The 12,276-nt window shown below is 43.8% G+C and overlaps 1 protein-coding gene across 3 annotated transcripts in view; it reads right to left on the reverse strand.

The window, feature by feature from the left end:
• The window catches only part of Srgap1 (SLIT-ROBO Rho GTPase activating protein 1), a 270,798-nt gene that overhangs the window by 40,129 nt on the left and 218,393 nt on the right, over positions 1-12,276 (reverse strand). For all 3 annotated transcript variants that reach the window (XM_036169672.1, XM_036169674.1, XM_036169673.1), the window contains exons 9-11: positions 8,744-8,941; positions 7,905-7,989; positions 854-881 (exon numbers count right to left, since the gene is read on the reverse strand). In XM_036169672.1, coding sequence (XP_036025565.1) covers positions 854-881; positions 7,905-7,989; positions 8,744-8,941 — 311 coding nt within the window. The remainder of the gene's footprint in view (positions 1-853; positions 882-7,904; positions 7,990-8,743; positions 8,942-12,276) is intronic.

Consider the following 12,276-nt stretch of genomic DNA (forward strand, 5'->3'; position numbering starts at 1 on the left):
GGGGGGCGACATTCCTGGTTGTCTGGTACCTAGCAGTGGGGTGTCCAGGCAGGCGGACCTGTAGGCCCGTGTGCAAGAACCAATTAAAGCAGGCTCCGGAATGGCTAACCTACACAGGAAAGTTACACTTGGAAGGCGGTTCTGACCATCCCTGGAAATCTGCTAACCCGGCCATCGATGGTCCCTGGGATGAACACCACCCTAGGGCATCCAAGCATCAGATTTGGAAACTAGAGGACTGTCTCGAAAGGTTTCATGTGCTTTTGTGTCCACTAGAACTCAGCCTCAAATGTGACGTCTTGCTAGGTCAACTCCTATGACGTCTGCCTGTTGTATGAATGACACCATAGAGAAACCAAAGTTGCCACAAAGGTCCCTCAACTCAAATCAGAACCTGCTTCCAAATGTTCCAGCAAGAAGCTTTATAGCCAGTCCTTCATGGATGGGTGGAGGGATGTGCAACAGGCGGTCCATGTTAGACGTTACATTTTTCACAGGAGCCAGAAGTAGGCAATTCTTTCTATTTACTAATGCAGTTGGTACACACCCCACATCACATGTTCACTAAGTTATCAAGTCAAAGTGTCATCAGTCTATCCAAAAAGTTAATGTGCTTGGGATTAGATCAGTTAAGCCCACCCAACTCCGGTACAACTGCTTACTAAGGAGCTTGGTGAGGTTGCTGAGGACAACCTCGGCTGGGTCAGATGTAACACAGGTCATCACCTGGTGGGAACCCAAGCAGCTCAGGGTGCTGTGCTTTGCCATGCCCAGACTATCTTCTGTAGTTATTAACTGCTCTTGTCACGGAGAAAAGGCAGCGAGACAGACTACAGATAAAACATTTTCCTACCTTGTGGTCATACATTCAGCTCTATGACCTGATGAAAGAAAAGAAGAAAAGAAATTAGTCAACTGGGTGGATTCAGTGGGTTCGATTTGATAAGCTTGTGTGTCATTGGTCCCCTTGTCTCATTATTAACCGAGTTACAGATCTTGTGGTAGAAAGGATGTGAATGGCGTATGATAACAAATCATTCAAAGTCACGATTTGCACAAAATCTCAATCCAAAACTTAACAAATTCTATAGGCTAGAGAGACATGCTCCATTTGGCAATGTGAGGCAGTTTCTTTTTCTTTTTTAAACAAGAAATAGCTCTCTGACTGCATCTTTAAGTTCAAACACAAAACACACCAAAGCTCCCTGCTCCTGCCAGTGATTTGCACTGTTTTGATTGACAGAAGAGCCAAGAGGATTGGGTCAACTCAGTTTCCCGTAGACTATGTTGGTATTCTTTCTGAGTTATGAAATCATGGCACTGGGAGGGAACTTGTGTTCCCTAATCTGAACTGACACAGAGAACATCATCCAAGGGCATTAAATTGTTCTACAATCAACCACCATGTAAGCTCCAAGTCTTTCATAGACTTCCACCATCTAAACCACCCGGTGCTTCTCACACATACATATGACCTTTTTATTGTAAATAACAGGACTGACTTGTTCTGGCACGCTCACAGTCTGCGTTCATTTCAAGTGTGCAAACATCCACGGCGGCTGTCTGTTCTGCATGCATTCAGGGTGGGACAGTGTGGTAAGGTGCAGGAGAGGAGAACCATGCATTGGGTTTGTCTGCAAAATGACGACACAGTTCTGGAGGAGTCTGAAACTACAGCTGGCAGAGAAAGGCCACGGTGGAGCAAACAGGTGAGCCCTGCCCATCACGTGACGCAGTGATTCAGACCCACAAGACAAGGCCAACTGGAGAACTGGAAGGTGCAGATGGCCGATGAACCCTCCGAGACCACCGCTGAGCCCCTATCTCTAGTATCCACTCTTGAATAACAAGTATCTTGAAAGACTTGATATGGGTTGATTAAACAGGGGGCAACATACTATCAGAGGTCACCTTTCTTCACATAGATCTGAACCAACACACATTTTGGCAAGATCAGACTCTAGCCAGAGTTGGAGTGAGCTAAGTGTGTGGTATGTGGTGGTACCTTGTGGATATCCTAATGGAAATGCCCGTAGGAAGCTGGGCTGGACTGGATTTGGGTGAGGGCAGACAAAGCAGAGAATGTCTATCATTTTGGCTGGGCTGAGGCCAGAGGAGATGGCTGAGACTACCTAGCGTGCGTGAAGCAGTGAGATGAGCAGAGGATTGAGGGCAGAGACACTATCTGGCTCGTCTGTATTGTATGACCATGTTCGGTGCTTTATCAGGACATCAGTGTGATATATGAATAAAAACAGACCAGAAACTATTTGAATAAATGTCCTAAGCATTGTAGAAGCAACAAGTTCTGGCCAGTGTTAGAAGCACTGTATATTTCCTTACTAATTTTGAGACAGAGTGACACCGTGTAACCTTGGTATGCAGGCTAGCCTAGAACTCTTGACTCCTGCTCTTCCAGCTTCAGCCCCTGGGTATTGGCAGTATTTGTGTGCATGACAACATCCGGCCTGAGCACTTTATATTCAGTATGTTAACTCACAGATTTCATAACCTTCATGAAGTAGCTTCTACTATTTTTCTTATTTTACAAAAGAGACAGAGCACCTAAGAACATGACCAGTCCCAGGCCATGTTAGTGTGGCATGGGTCTGGCATTAGAGTTGAGGCTTATTTTAATTACAGTTCTGAAATCCCGAGCACTGTACTACACTACCTTAAAAAATGCAGTGGTTGGGGTGGGAATGTAGCTCAGTGGTAGAGCACTCACTGAGCATTCAAGAGGCTGTGAATTCAATGCTCAACATACCCAGACGCATGCGCACACACGCATGCATGCACGCACACACTCAAAGCTAAGTCTAGGCATTGGGAAGATGTTTCAGTTGGTAAAGTGCATGACAGGCGAGCATGAGAAAGCTGAGTTCAGATCCCAATGTCTATGTAAACACTAAGCATGAGGGCACGCGTCTAACCCCCCCAACTTGCCCCCCAACCTTCATTTTGAATAAAATGTATTTAAGTGTAAAAAATAATTCACTTCAGAATTCTGAAATAAAATGTAAGAGGATTAAAAGAAGCCAGTGATCCTGGATTGCAGTTCCCGAACTTGGAAGGTGCAGTCCCAGGATTTAGAAGACTTCAAGGTGAGCCTAGGATACAGAGCAAGGACAATCTCTACCTCAGGGTAGAGACAGGTGGATCCCTGGAACTCATGGCCAGCCAACCTAGTCAATTGGTGAACTCCTACTTCAGTAAGAGATCCTGTCTCAGAGTGATCAGGAAAGCTATTCTCTGCTGACCTCTGAGGCCTCCACAGGCTTGTGGACATACATGCCTGCATACACGTGCACATATCCACAAGGACAAACACATACACTACATGCACATGCACACTCAAACCTGACTTCTGTTTTCTCACCAGAAAACACTTTGTGAACAATCCTAGAAGGAAGGAATGGACCCTGGCTTATACTTCTATCTACCCACTAGGGCTAAAATAAAATATAATGGGTTAAATAAAAAAATCACCCAGATATGTGATTGCACAGATTAGTAACTGTCTACACATATAAGGTGAGGTGCACCTTCTGATCACTATCATATAGTCCGATACTAGAGAAACTGATGTTATTAGAAGCGAAATATTTTATGAGTTGGGAAATTCTGTTGTTTTTGTTCAAACATCCCAACCAATTATTTCCTAGATTGAGAAAAAGATAAATGATAAGATGAATTCTATTATTTTGCTTCTTCCGTTGATGGCTGATCATCTGAGTTACAAAAATTAAAAATGTACATAAGATCCATTTTGAATAACAAGCCAAGAGCAAATGTCACGGGAGTTACCGCCTAACTGCAGGGCCACATGGACGGCTTTTCTAGATAATGGTCCTGAGTGCATCTCAACGGATGAGTGGCGCTTTATTGTTTAATAAGTATCATCATTAATAGGCTTAATAAGCATCATCATCAATAACACACAAGCAAGGAAGACTCTTCTTCCTAAAGAAATCCCGAAGCTTCTGGTCTGAGGATTAGATTTCGGCCACTTTCTTTGGAAGCTTATTTAACTATTAAAAACTACAGCCCACCCCCCTCCTCCATATAAGCCACCTGGAGGGAAAAAAATGATCCAGGATTAAGTTTCTTGTTTTGGCACAAACAGCTCCTTGGGGTATTTATTCGGTAGAGGGTAGGAAGCAGGGGAAGGGTTGTTCCTGAGGTAGAGATTGTCCTTGCTCTGTATCCCAGGCTCACCTTGAAGTCTTCTAAGTTCTGGGATTGCACCTTCCAAGTTCAGGAACTGCAATCCAAGATCACTGGCTTCTTTTAATCCTCTTACATTTTATTTCAAAATTCTTAATTCTTATTTCACACTTAAATACATTTTATTCAAAATGAAGGATGGGGGCAAGTTGAGGTAAGAGGAAAAAAAAAACCTAGAGAATATTTAAACTATGCCTAGCTTGACTTGGACCTTTGGTTTGTCCCCTAATGAGGGGCTGATGAAGTCACCGTGGTGGCTACTTTCCGGCCCCTTTCCTGTCTTGACTCCATTGACGACCAGAGAGCTTTTGTAAAAAACCATAATTATTCACAATCTGATTCTCTTCTGAAAGAATATTTGTACTCCTACTCAAAGGCAGACAATGGATTATTCCAAGATAACCTACTTAATTCCTTTGTCCAAAACATTATGCCTAGGACAAGAAACAATGTACTATAGAGCTTGGTTCCCACTGTCACATTTTCTGTTTAGCAAAAATTGTACAGATATTTCCACCCTCTTACCGCCAAATACCTCACACAAAGAACCTGATGTGAACACAAAGGCTCATTACTAGATGGAAAGAAAAAAAAAATTCAATGCCCCAGTTTTATAGAAACATATCTCGTTTACTGTGGCCAATTTAACTTCCATTCACAAAGAAATGATCTCCCTAAAAAGATCTAGGAGAGGGAGAAGAGCGTGGCTTCCATAGCCCATGTGTTTTCTTCTATCCACTTCAGGGCTTTTTAAAGTCTTGGGAGTCTGAATCTGGAGAATGCCGCTTTAGGAGTCTGATTCAGGGGCTTCGCTGTGTTGTAAATTGACGAACTGACGGGGCCACGGGTAGCCCTGCCAAGAGCAGGCCGCAAGGCAGGCCAAACACATGTCTGTCGCTAAAGTTTCATCTGTGGACGATCAACCGCTAAATCCCCAGACTGAGCTATTTGTTTTTACAATGAAGGCAGTTTTGCAGCAGCTGGGCTGGGAGAATTCAGAGGTATTCCTATCTGAAATGTCAAGCCAGTGCCCAAACACACCGCTTAATCCTGGACTACTAACCTTATTTAACCAGATGGGACTTGGATCCCTTCCTAAGGGCTTGCCATTGGACTGTTTTTCCATGGGACAGGTGCCCTTAACCCTCCTGGTCTCTTCTGTTGTAAGCCTATTAACACGAACAGGGCTTGTGCGGAAAGTCTGCAGGCTTACACGGCTTGAACCTTTTTAAAAGTGGGGTGTGTCCCCTGTGCTCAGTTTTTCTTGGAGGGTCAAACCCAGCAGCAGTGAGTGGCCAGCAGCTGATGTTCTGGCAAGCTGGCCCAAGTTAATTGGGCTAAGAGCTGCAGAGGTCTGTACCCGTTAGTACATGCTACCCTGATGAAAACCACCCAGGTCCCTTCCACAGACTTAACTGAGTGTGACGAAGCTATGTCATGGGGGACACTGGAGCCCACTGAAAGAAATTCCAAGACAAAGGAATCCTGGCTTAGTGTTCACAAGGTGTGACAGCTTTACACAGAGTGGCTAAGGACAGCCTTTGGCAAATGGTCTCAGTCTACAAAGCCAAAATGTAGCCCGATCCAAGAATGACATGGAGAATAACATTAACCAGTGGGGCTTTTCTCTCTAGGAGACATGAAAGAATTTATCCTGAATGACGACCATAAAAGCTTCAGAATGTTGCTCCAAGCCACATTAACACTTGCCTGAGCACAGAGCCAAGAGAGAGCACACCCACGGCTCAGATCCCTCAACCTCACCATGTCCACGGTGGCTCTCAGTCTCAGAGGGAGAGTTTGGTCGGAAAGCATTCAAAGCATTTCTCTGCACTGAGGAGACGTTATGCTCTGGGCTGGGGGGTCAGCAAGGGGCCATGAGGGATTGTTTGAAATATCGGGTACTTGTGGAAAATGGGAAGAAAATTTATTATGAGAGAAAAGAACCCCCCCCCCACACACACAAAAAAAAAAAAAAAAACCAAAAAAAAACTAGGACATAATTATACAAGAAAACTATTCAGAGATAAAAAGGCTAAAAAGAATGTTTAAACCTATGGAAGAGATTAAGAAATAGTTCAAGGAATATGCTGACCACCTTCACTTAGAATTCATAATTGTATGTATGTATGTATGCACATATGTATGTATGTCTCCTTTTAAAAATCCTGAGCCATGACATTGGGAAGTAAGTTCTGGACAATGTGGCACTTCAGCAATTTTTTTTTAAAAAAAAGAATAAGAACATTCTTCTTTATCACCATGGTATCATTATAACACATAGGAAAAACTCAATAATATTTAACATATAGATTATATCCATTTCCCATCATGCTTAAAATGGCCTTCATAACTTTTGCCTTTTGGTTCAGATTTTAAAGTTGACACATTGCATTTGGTTATTTTATTTTTCTTGGGTGTTTGTTAATAGTTAAAACAAACAAAATAACTTTTTTCTTAGGTATGACTGCCTTTCAACCCAGACCCTGGGGAGCCCCGAGATCATGCATGACAACTTTTTGCCTTGTGGCCATTCCTTGAGGATGACGGGTCCTTTGGAGCAAACCATAAGGTAAATTGGTAGAAGGGCAAGGAAGGTTCCAGAACGTAGGAGGCAAGGACTTAAGTATAAGACAGAAACCTCTTTTTTTTAAAAAAAATATTTATTTTTATTTTATGTGCTGGAGTGTATATATGTAAGTGCACTGTGTGTGTGTGTGTGTGTGTGTGTGTGTGTGTGTGTGTGTGTGTGTGTACCTGAAGAGGGCAGAAGAGGGCATCAGATCCCCAGGAACTGGAGCAAGCCACCATGTGGGTGCTGGGAGCCGAACTCAGATCCCAGTGAGTGCTCATAATGGCTGAACCACCTTCATAGCCCTGAGAATCTCCTTTGAACCTAGTCATTCACAAAGCCCATCCTCTCATCTCCCCCTACATTCTATAGTTTCTCTTACTTTTCCCCACATCCATCAGGATCTAGTATAAAGAAAAACCCATCTAAAGAAGCTTTAGACCCCGGACACTTGACTAAGTTAGAGCTTTGCCTGTATATATTTGTTTTTCCTTTTTATATTTTATGAGGACAAAAAAGAGAAGCCATGGTGTTTACATTGCCCCCTTAGCTTGTATCCACCCCACCCCAGTTTCCTCATTTGTAAAGATGAGGAAGCTAATGGTGACCAGTTAAGACTGTAGTTCAGAACAATGTGTGGTGCTGAGAATACTTTGTTAGTATTAATGCTATTGTTTTGGTTACCATACATAGCAATCTACATATACACCATCAGATCATTTCTCAACTACCAACAATGCCGAGTGGAAGAAAAAGAAAATCGCCCAGACTGGACAAACTGTTTTCTAGAATCCCCAAAGGTAACAGATCGGACTGGTACCAGTCCATTCACATGGACAGGGTTGACATTGGAGGGCAGAGGAGCCCCAGGTAGAGGAGGCAGAGATTGGGGTAAGTATGGGTCCCTCCCCAAAGGAACCTCCTCACTGGAGTTACTCTTCCTTGAATTTACATGTAAGCTTGAAATGGCTTCAAGAGAGATCATAATTATCAGTGAGACGGGTCAACCGAATTTCAATGTACGACAGCATTTACACTCTACAAAGAACATTCATGATACAACACTCAGGCCAAATCATATCCCCGTTCGCTCCCGGTGACTGACCTTCTCCAAGAGTCCTCTGCAGCAAGTCATGCTTAGCTTGAAGCTTCGTGATGAGATTACTGCCTTCCAAGAACTCTCGGAGTTTCTGCAAAAGGCGAGGTAAAAACCTGAAGACCATCCAGTGTCCCGGGACTTCCCGGAGGGGCACTAGAGCCTAGCTGCTTTATGTGTTTACTAGAATGCTGGTTCTCTATGTGTGATCTCTAGTCCAGTGGCGTCAGCCAGCTCTTGAGAGCCCAATGGACTCACAGGCTCCGGGATCTTCCTCCCCAGACCTGTTGAAATAGCTGCATTTTAGCAAACTCCCTCGAGACATGGACCCATGTGAAAATGGAAAAAGCCTGGATTGAGAAAACAGGAATGGTCGTGCAGGCAGGAGGAGCTGAGTTCAGATCTCTAGCACAGGGTGTGGCAGTGTGTATCAGTAACCCCCATCCACTAGGGTGGAAGGCGCTCACTGGCCATGTTGACTCCTGGTTCAGAGAGAAACTTGTCTCAACCCCCCCTAAAAAAACCCAACCCCCCAAAAAAAAACAAAACCACCACCACCACCACACACACACCACCACCACACACACACACACACCACACACACACAACCAAGTTGGAGGAACCATGGAGTAAGACATCCTCACATCTGCTCAAACCCCGGCCCCTCACCTCCAGTCTGTTTTAGAGAGATCCCAACTCCCCATGTCTACCTAGACTGCCTCCATCTGGAACTCTGAACATGCACAGGTGACCTTATTTTTAAATCAAGACCTCCAGGAGACTCTGGCGTCATGAGAGAGGTGCCCTGGGCTCTGTGGAGAGAGGCTGGGGAGCAGGAGGGGGCTCACCATGAAGTAGAAGTGTTCAGTTTCTTGCTGGTTGGCTCGTCTCTTGGCGATGCTGGGCTTACTCAGGTAGGTTTCAGACACAGTGGACTTCACAGACTCCGTGGAGCGGCTATGCTGGAAACACTCAGACACGTCATAGTCCTCGATAGTGACCATATCTTGGATGGTCTGGAGGGTGGCTTCTGTCGTTTTCTTGACCTGGGAACAGAAAAAAACATTTCGCTCATTGGCACATTGTTCTGTGAGCTTTTTATTTTTCAGTGAGAGTCTGTCTGCCCCTCAGGGAGAGATTACTTCAGAGCGTGGTGGGTGGGGGAAAAGAGACAGGCCAATTGGACCTCAGATGACTGATTGGTACCCTTATAAACCTCACAGACCACTGGAGACTCTCAATTTCATTTTTGTTTACCTTTGAAATTAAAGTAAGACTACAAACAGGAAAAAAGTACACAGACCATAAGTATATAGCCCGATGAACAATATCAAAGTGAACACACCTATGTAAACACCTCTCAGACCCAAAGTATACTTTGTGGACACCCTGACTGTCCTTCAAATAAAAACCCCACATTTTTGCCTCCTCTCAATATGTCTACGAACCTCCCTCCTGCCTTGCTTCCCTTTCTTCCTTATTAGGAACCAAAGCCAGAAGCTCATATGTGCTAAACATTCTGCTACCAGCCACACATCCAACCCTCCTCTACCCTGGTTTCTAATATTTCAATGGTCCTTTATAGAAACAGAATAGTACAGCATATATCTTTAAATCTGATGTCTTTTGCTCAATGTCAGCGAGATTCATTTCTCGTGAATATAGTATTTCACTACTTAGTATTTATTGCCAGGACAAATCATAATTCACTCCATGATGGACAGATGACTAACTTTTAGTTGGGGTCATTTATGAATTAATTATAGAGTGAAGAACACAATCTTGCTAGGCTACACATACATGGACAGAATTACTGTGTATGGAAAATGCCAGGTTGTTCTCCACAATACTATTTATGCTCCCGCCAGCCCGGTGGAGAGTTCCTGTGGCTCCACATCCTCGTCAGCAGTTGGCAACTGTCAGTTTTTTAAAATTTCAGCCGCGGTGCTGGTGTGCAGCAGTCGTACGCGGTTTCCGTACTTATCTCCCTGTTGCACAAGCTTGAGTCTATTACCAGATGTGAAAGGTACCCTGCATCTTTCCCATGGGAATACTTTCTGAAACCTGTCTGTCAATGCTCTCCTGGGCTCCGAGTCTGGCTATTCATGTTACTAATTATTTCCCCACTCTTGACTTCAGCTCCATTGCTGTCTAGATGAATACAGTTTCTCCTTTTCTGTATTTTATTGAGTGTGAGTGTGTGCACCACCATGCCCAGCATTCGATTGGAGGGCAGAGGACAACTTTGTGCAGTTAGTGTCTCTTTTCACTTTTCTATAGGTTCTGAGGCTTGATCTCAGGTCCCGAGGTTTCTGTGGCCAGCGTCTTCAGTAGCTGCGTCTTTAGTGGCTGCGCCACCCTCCTGACCCCAGATTCTACATTTGATACCGCTGGTGTATCAGCCCCTTTCTTTATGACCACTGCTTTCTGTGTTCTACTTAAGAAACACTTTCTTATCCCATGGTCACAAGGACATTTAATACGACTTCCTGGGTGTTTTTAAATTTATCTTCTAGCCTCACCTTACTATCCACTTTTTATTTATGAAAGATCACATAGTCTATGCTTATCAAAGACTACATAAATGGACAGGTTTTCAATTTCTCATATAATATAGAGTACTAGAGAATTTAGTTCCATTTGCCTCTCCTAATTCAGACACTGCTTTATAATGCATCACAATAGGAAATTAGTTAAGTGTAGTTATAATAAGTAGTTAGACATACTTAACTAAGACCTTATTACTTTTTATATATTCAATATTCATTTTGATTTATCCAGGTATTTAATAGGTCCCTCGATCTCCATTGCTTATATTTTAAAAGTAACCATGGGGAATTCTTTGTAGTTGTGTCTATTTCATCCACTTGAAGTCTTTACCTCTTTTCACTTATGAGAGATACTTTCCTGCTGACCAGTTCTTTAGTTTTGGGAATTTGTTACTGCACTTCTTTGTGACTTTCATGTTCCCGCTGAGTAAAAATCTTACTATTAGTCTGTCATTGCTTTGAATGAAATCTCCCCACCCCCACCATCTTCTTTTAAAGCTTTCTACCCATCCTTGGGTTCTATAGTTTCACAATGAAATGTCTAGGCACTGATACATACATATCTGTATCTATATGTTTTGTGTGTGTGTGTGTGTGTGTGTGTGTGTGTGTGTGTGAGAATGCACATGTGTTACAATGAGAATATGGAGGTCAGAGAAGAACCCGAGAGAGTCTGCCTGCGCTCTCTCTCCACCGTGTGCGTCCCAGGGAGACACTCAGGCTGTCACACCCAGTCCCACACAGGCACAGATTTTAAAGAGTGATTTGTTAAGTTCCGGCTTTTCTCCTCTCTTAAGCCGCTGCCTCTGTTTCTGCAGTTTCCTTTCCAAGAGTCCACTCACAGCAGCACACTCCACCGTGTTCTCTTTGCCTCGTCATCCTTCTCTTCTGTATTTTCTATTCTTTTGCTTTTACAGGTAGTATTTTGATGATTGCCCCGCCCCCTCCCCCCCCCCTCCCGATTTGTCCCTTTTGGCGATTCACCTTCAGCCGTGTCTAATCTACAAACCACCCACCACCACTTTGGACGGTTTTCCCGTCATTCTTAGCTCTCCAGTTTCCACGTGATTTCTTCCTGGACTCTCATCCCACTGCTCATTTTCTCTGCTGAGACGTCAGCTCGTTTTCATCTCCCTGGATTCAGGAAGCAATTCTTCTGCAGCATGTTTCTGATAATCCCATTACTTGCAGCTTCTGTGGTCTGTCTCTGGTAGTTATTATTTCTTCTAGCTATCACTAATGGCTTTTCCAAATCACTTCATGTACCTATTATCTTTCTTACACTTGTAATTTTTTTTTAACTCCCCTTGCATTTATTTATTTATTGTGTGTATGTGTGTGGGAAGGCTTGAGGCACAGCGGGCATGGGGATGCCAGGGGACAACCTCTGGGACTCACTTCTTTCCTTCCACTGTGTAGGTTCCAGAGATCAAACTTAGGTTTTTAGGCTTGGTGGCAAGTGCCTCTACTCACTGAGCCATTTTGTTGGCCCTTGTTAGACATCTGTGTAGAGTGAATTGAGGTCTAAAGTAGTTTCACCAGCCTCCCAAAACAAAGTTTGTCTTTCCAAGTTTACAGGGCACCAGCAATTTAGAATGACTGGATTTTATGACTGCTCAGAGTACTGGACACACTTCCTTTTGGGAGGCTGGCTCTTGTGACATGGGGTTCATGCTTTGCCATGTACTCTGTCTTGGACCATGAGACATGAATGCAAGACACAGCTGAGTAATCCACACCATCATTGTGAGAAGTGGGAATCTTTCGAATTATGTAAAACAGCAATAAAACCCAAGGCCACTGAGGCTCAGTGGGTAAAGGAGCTTGCCATC

This window comes from Onychomys torridus, chromosome 20 (assembly GCF_903995425.1).
Source record: "Onychomys torridus chromosome 20, mOncTor1.1, whole genome shotgun sequence".
Taxonomy (NCBI): Eukaryota; Metazoa; Chordata; class Mammalia; order Rodentia; family Cricetidae; genus Onychomys; species Onychomys torridus.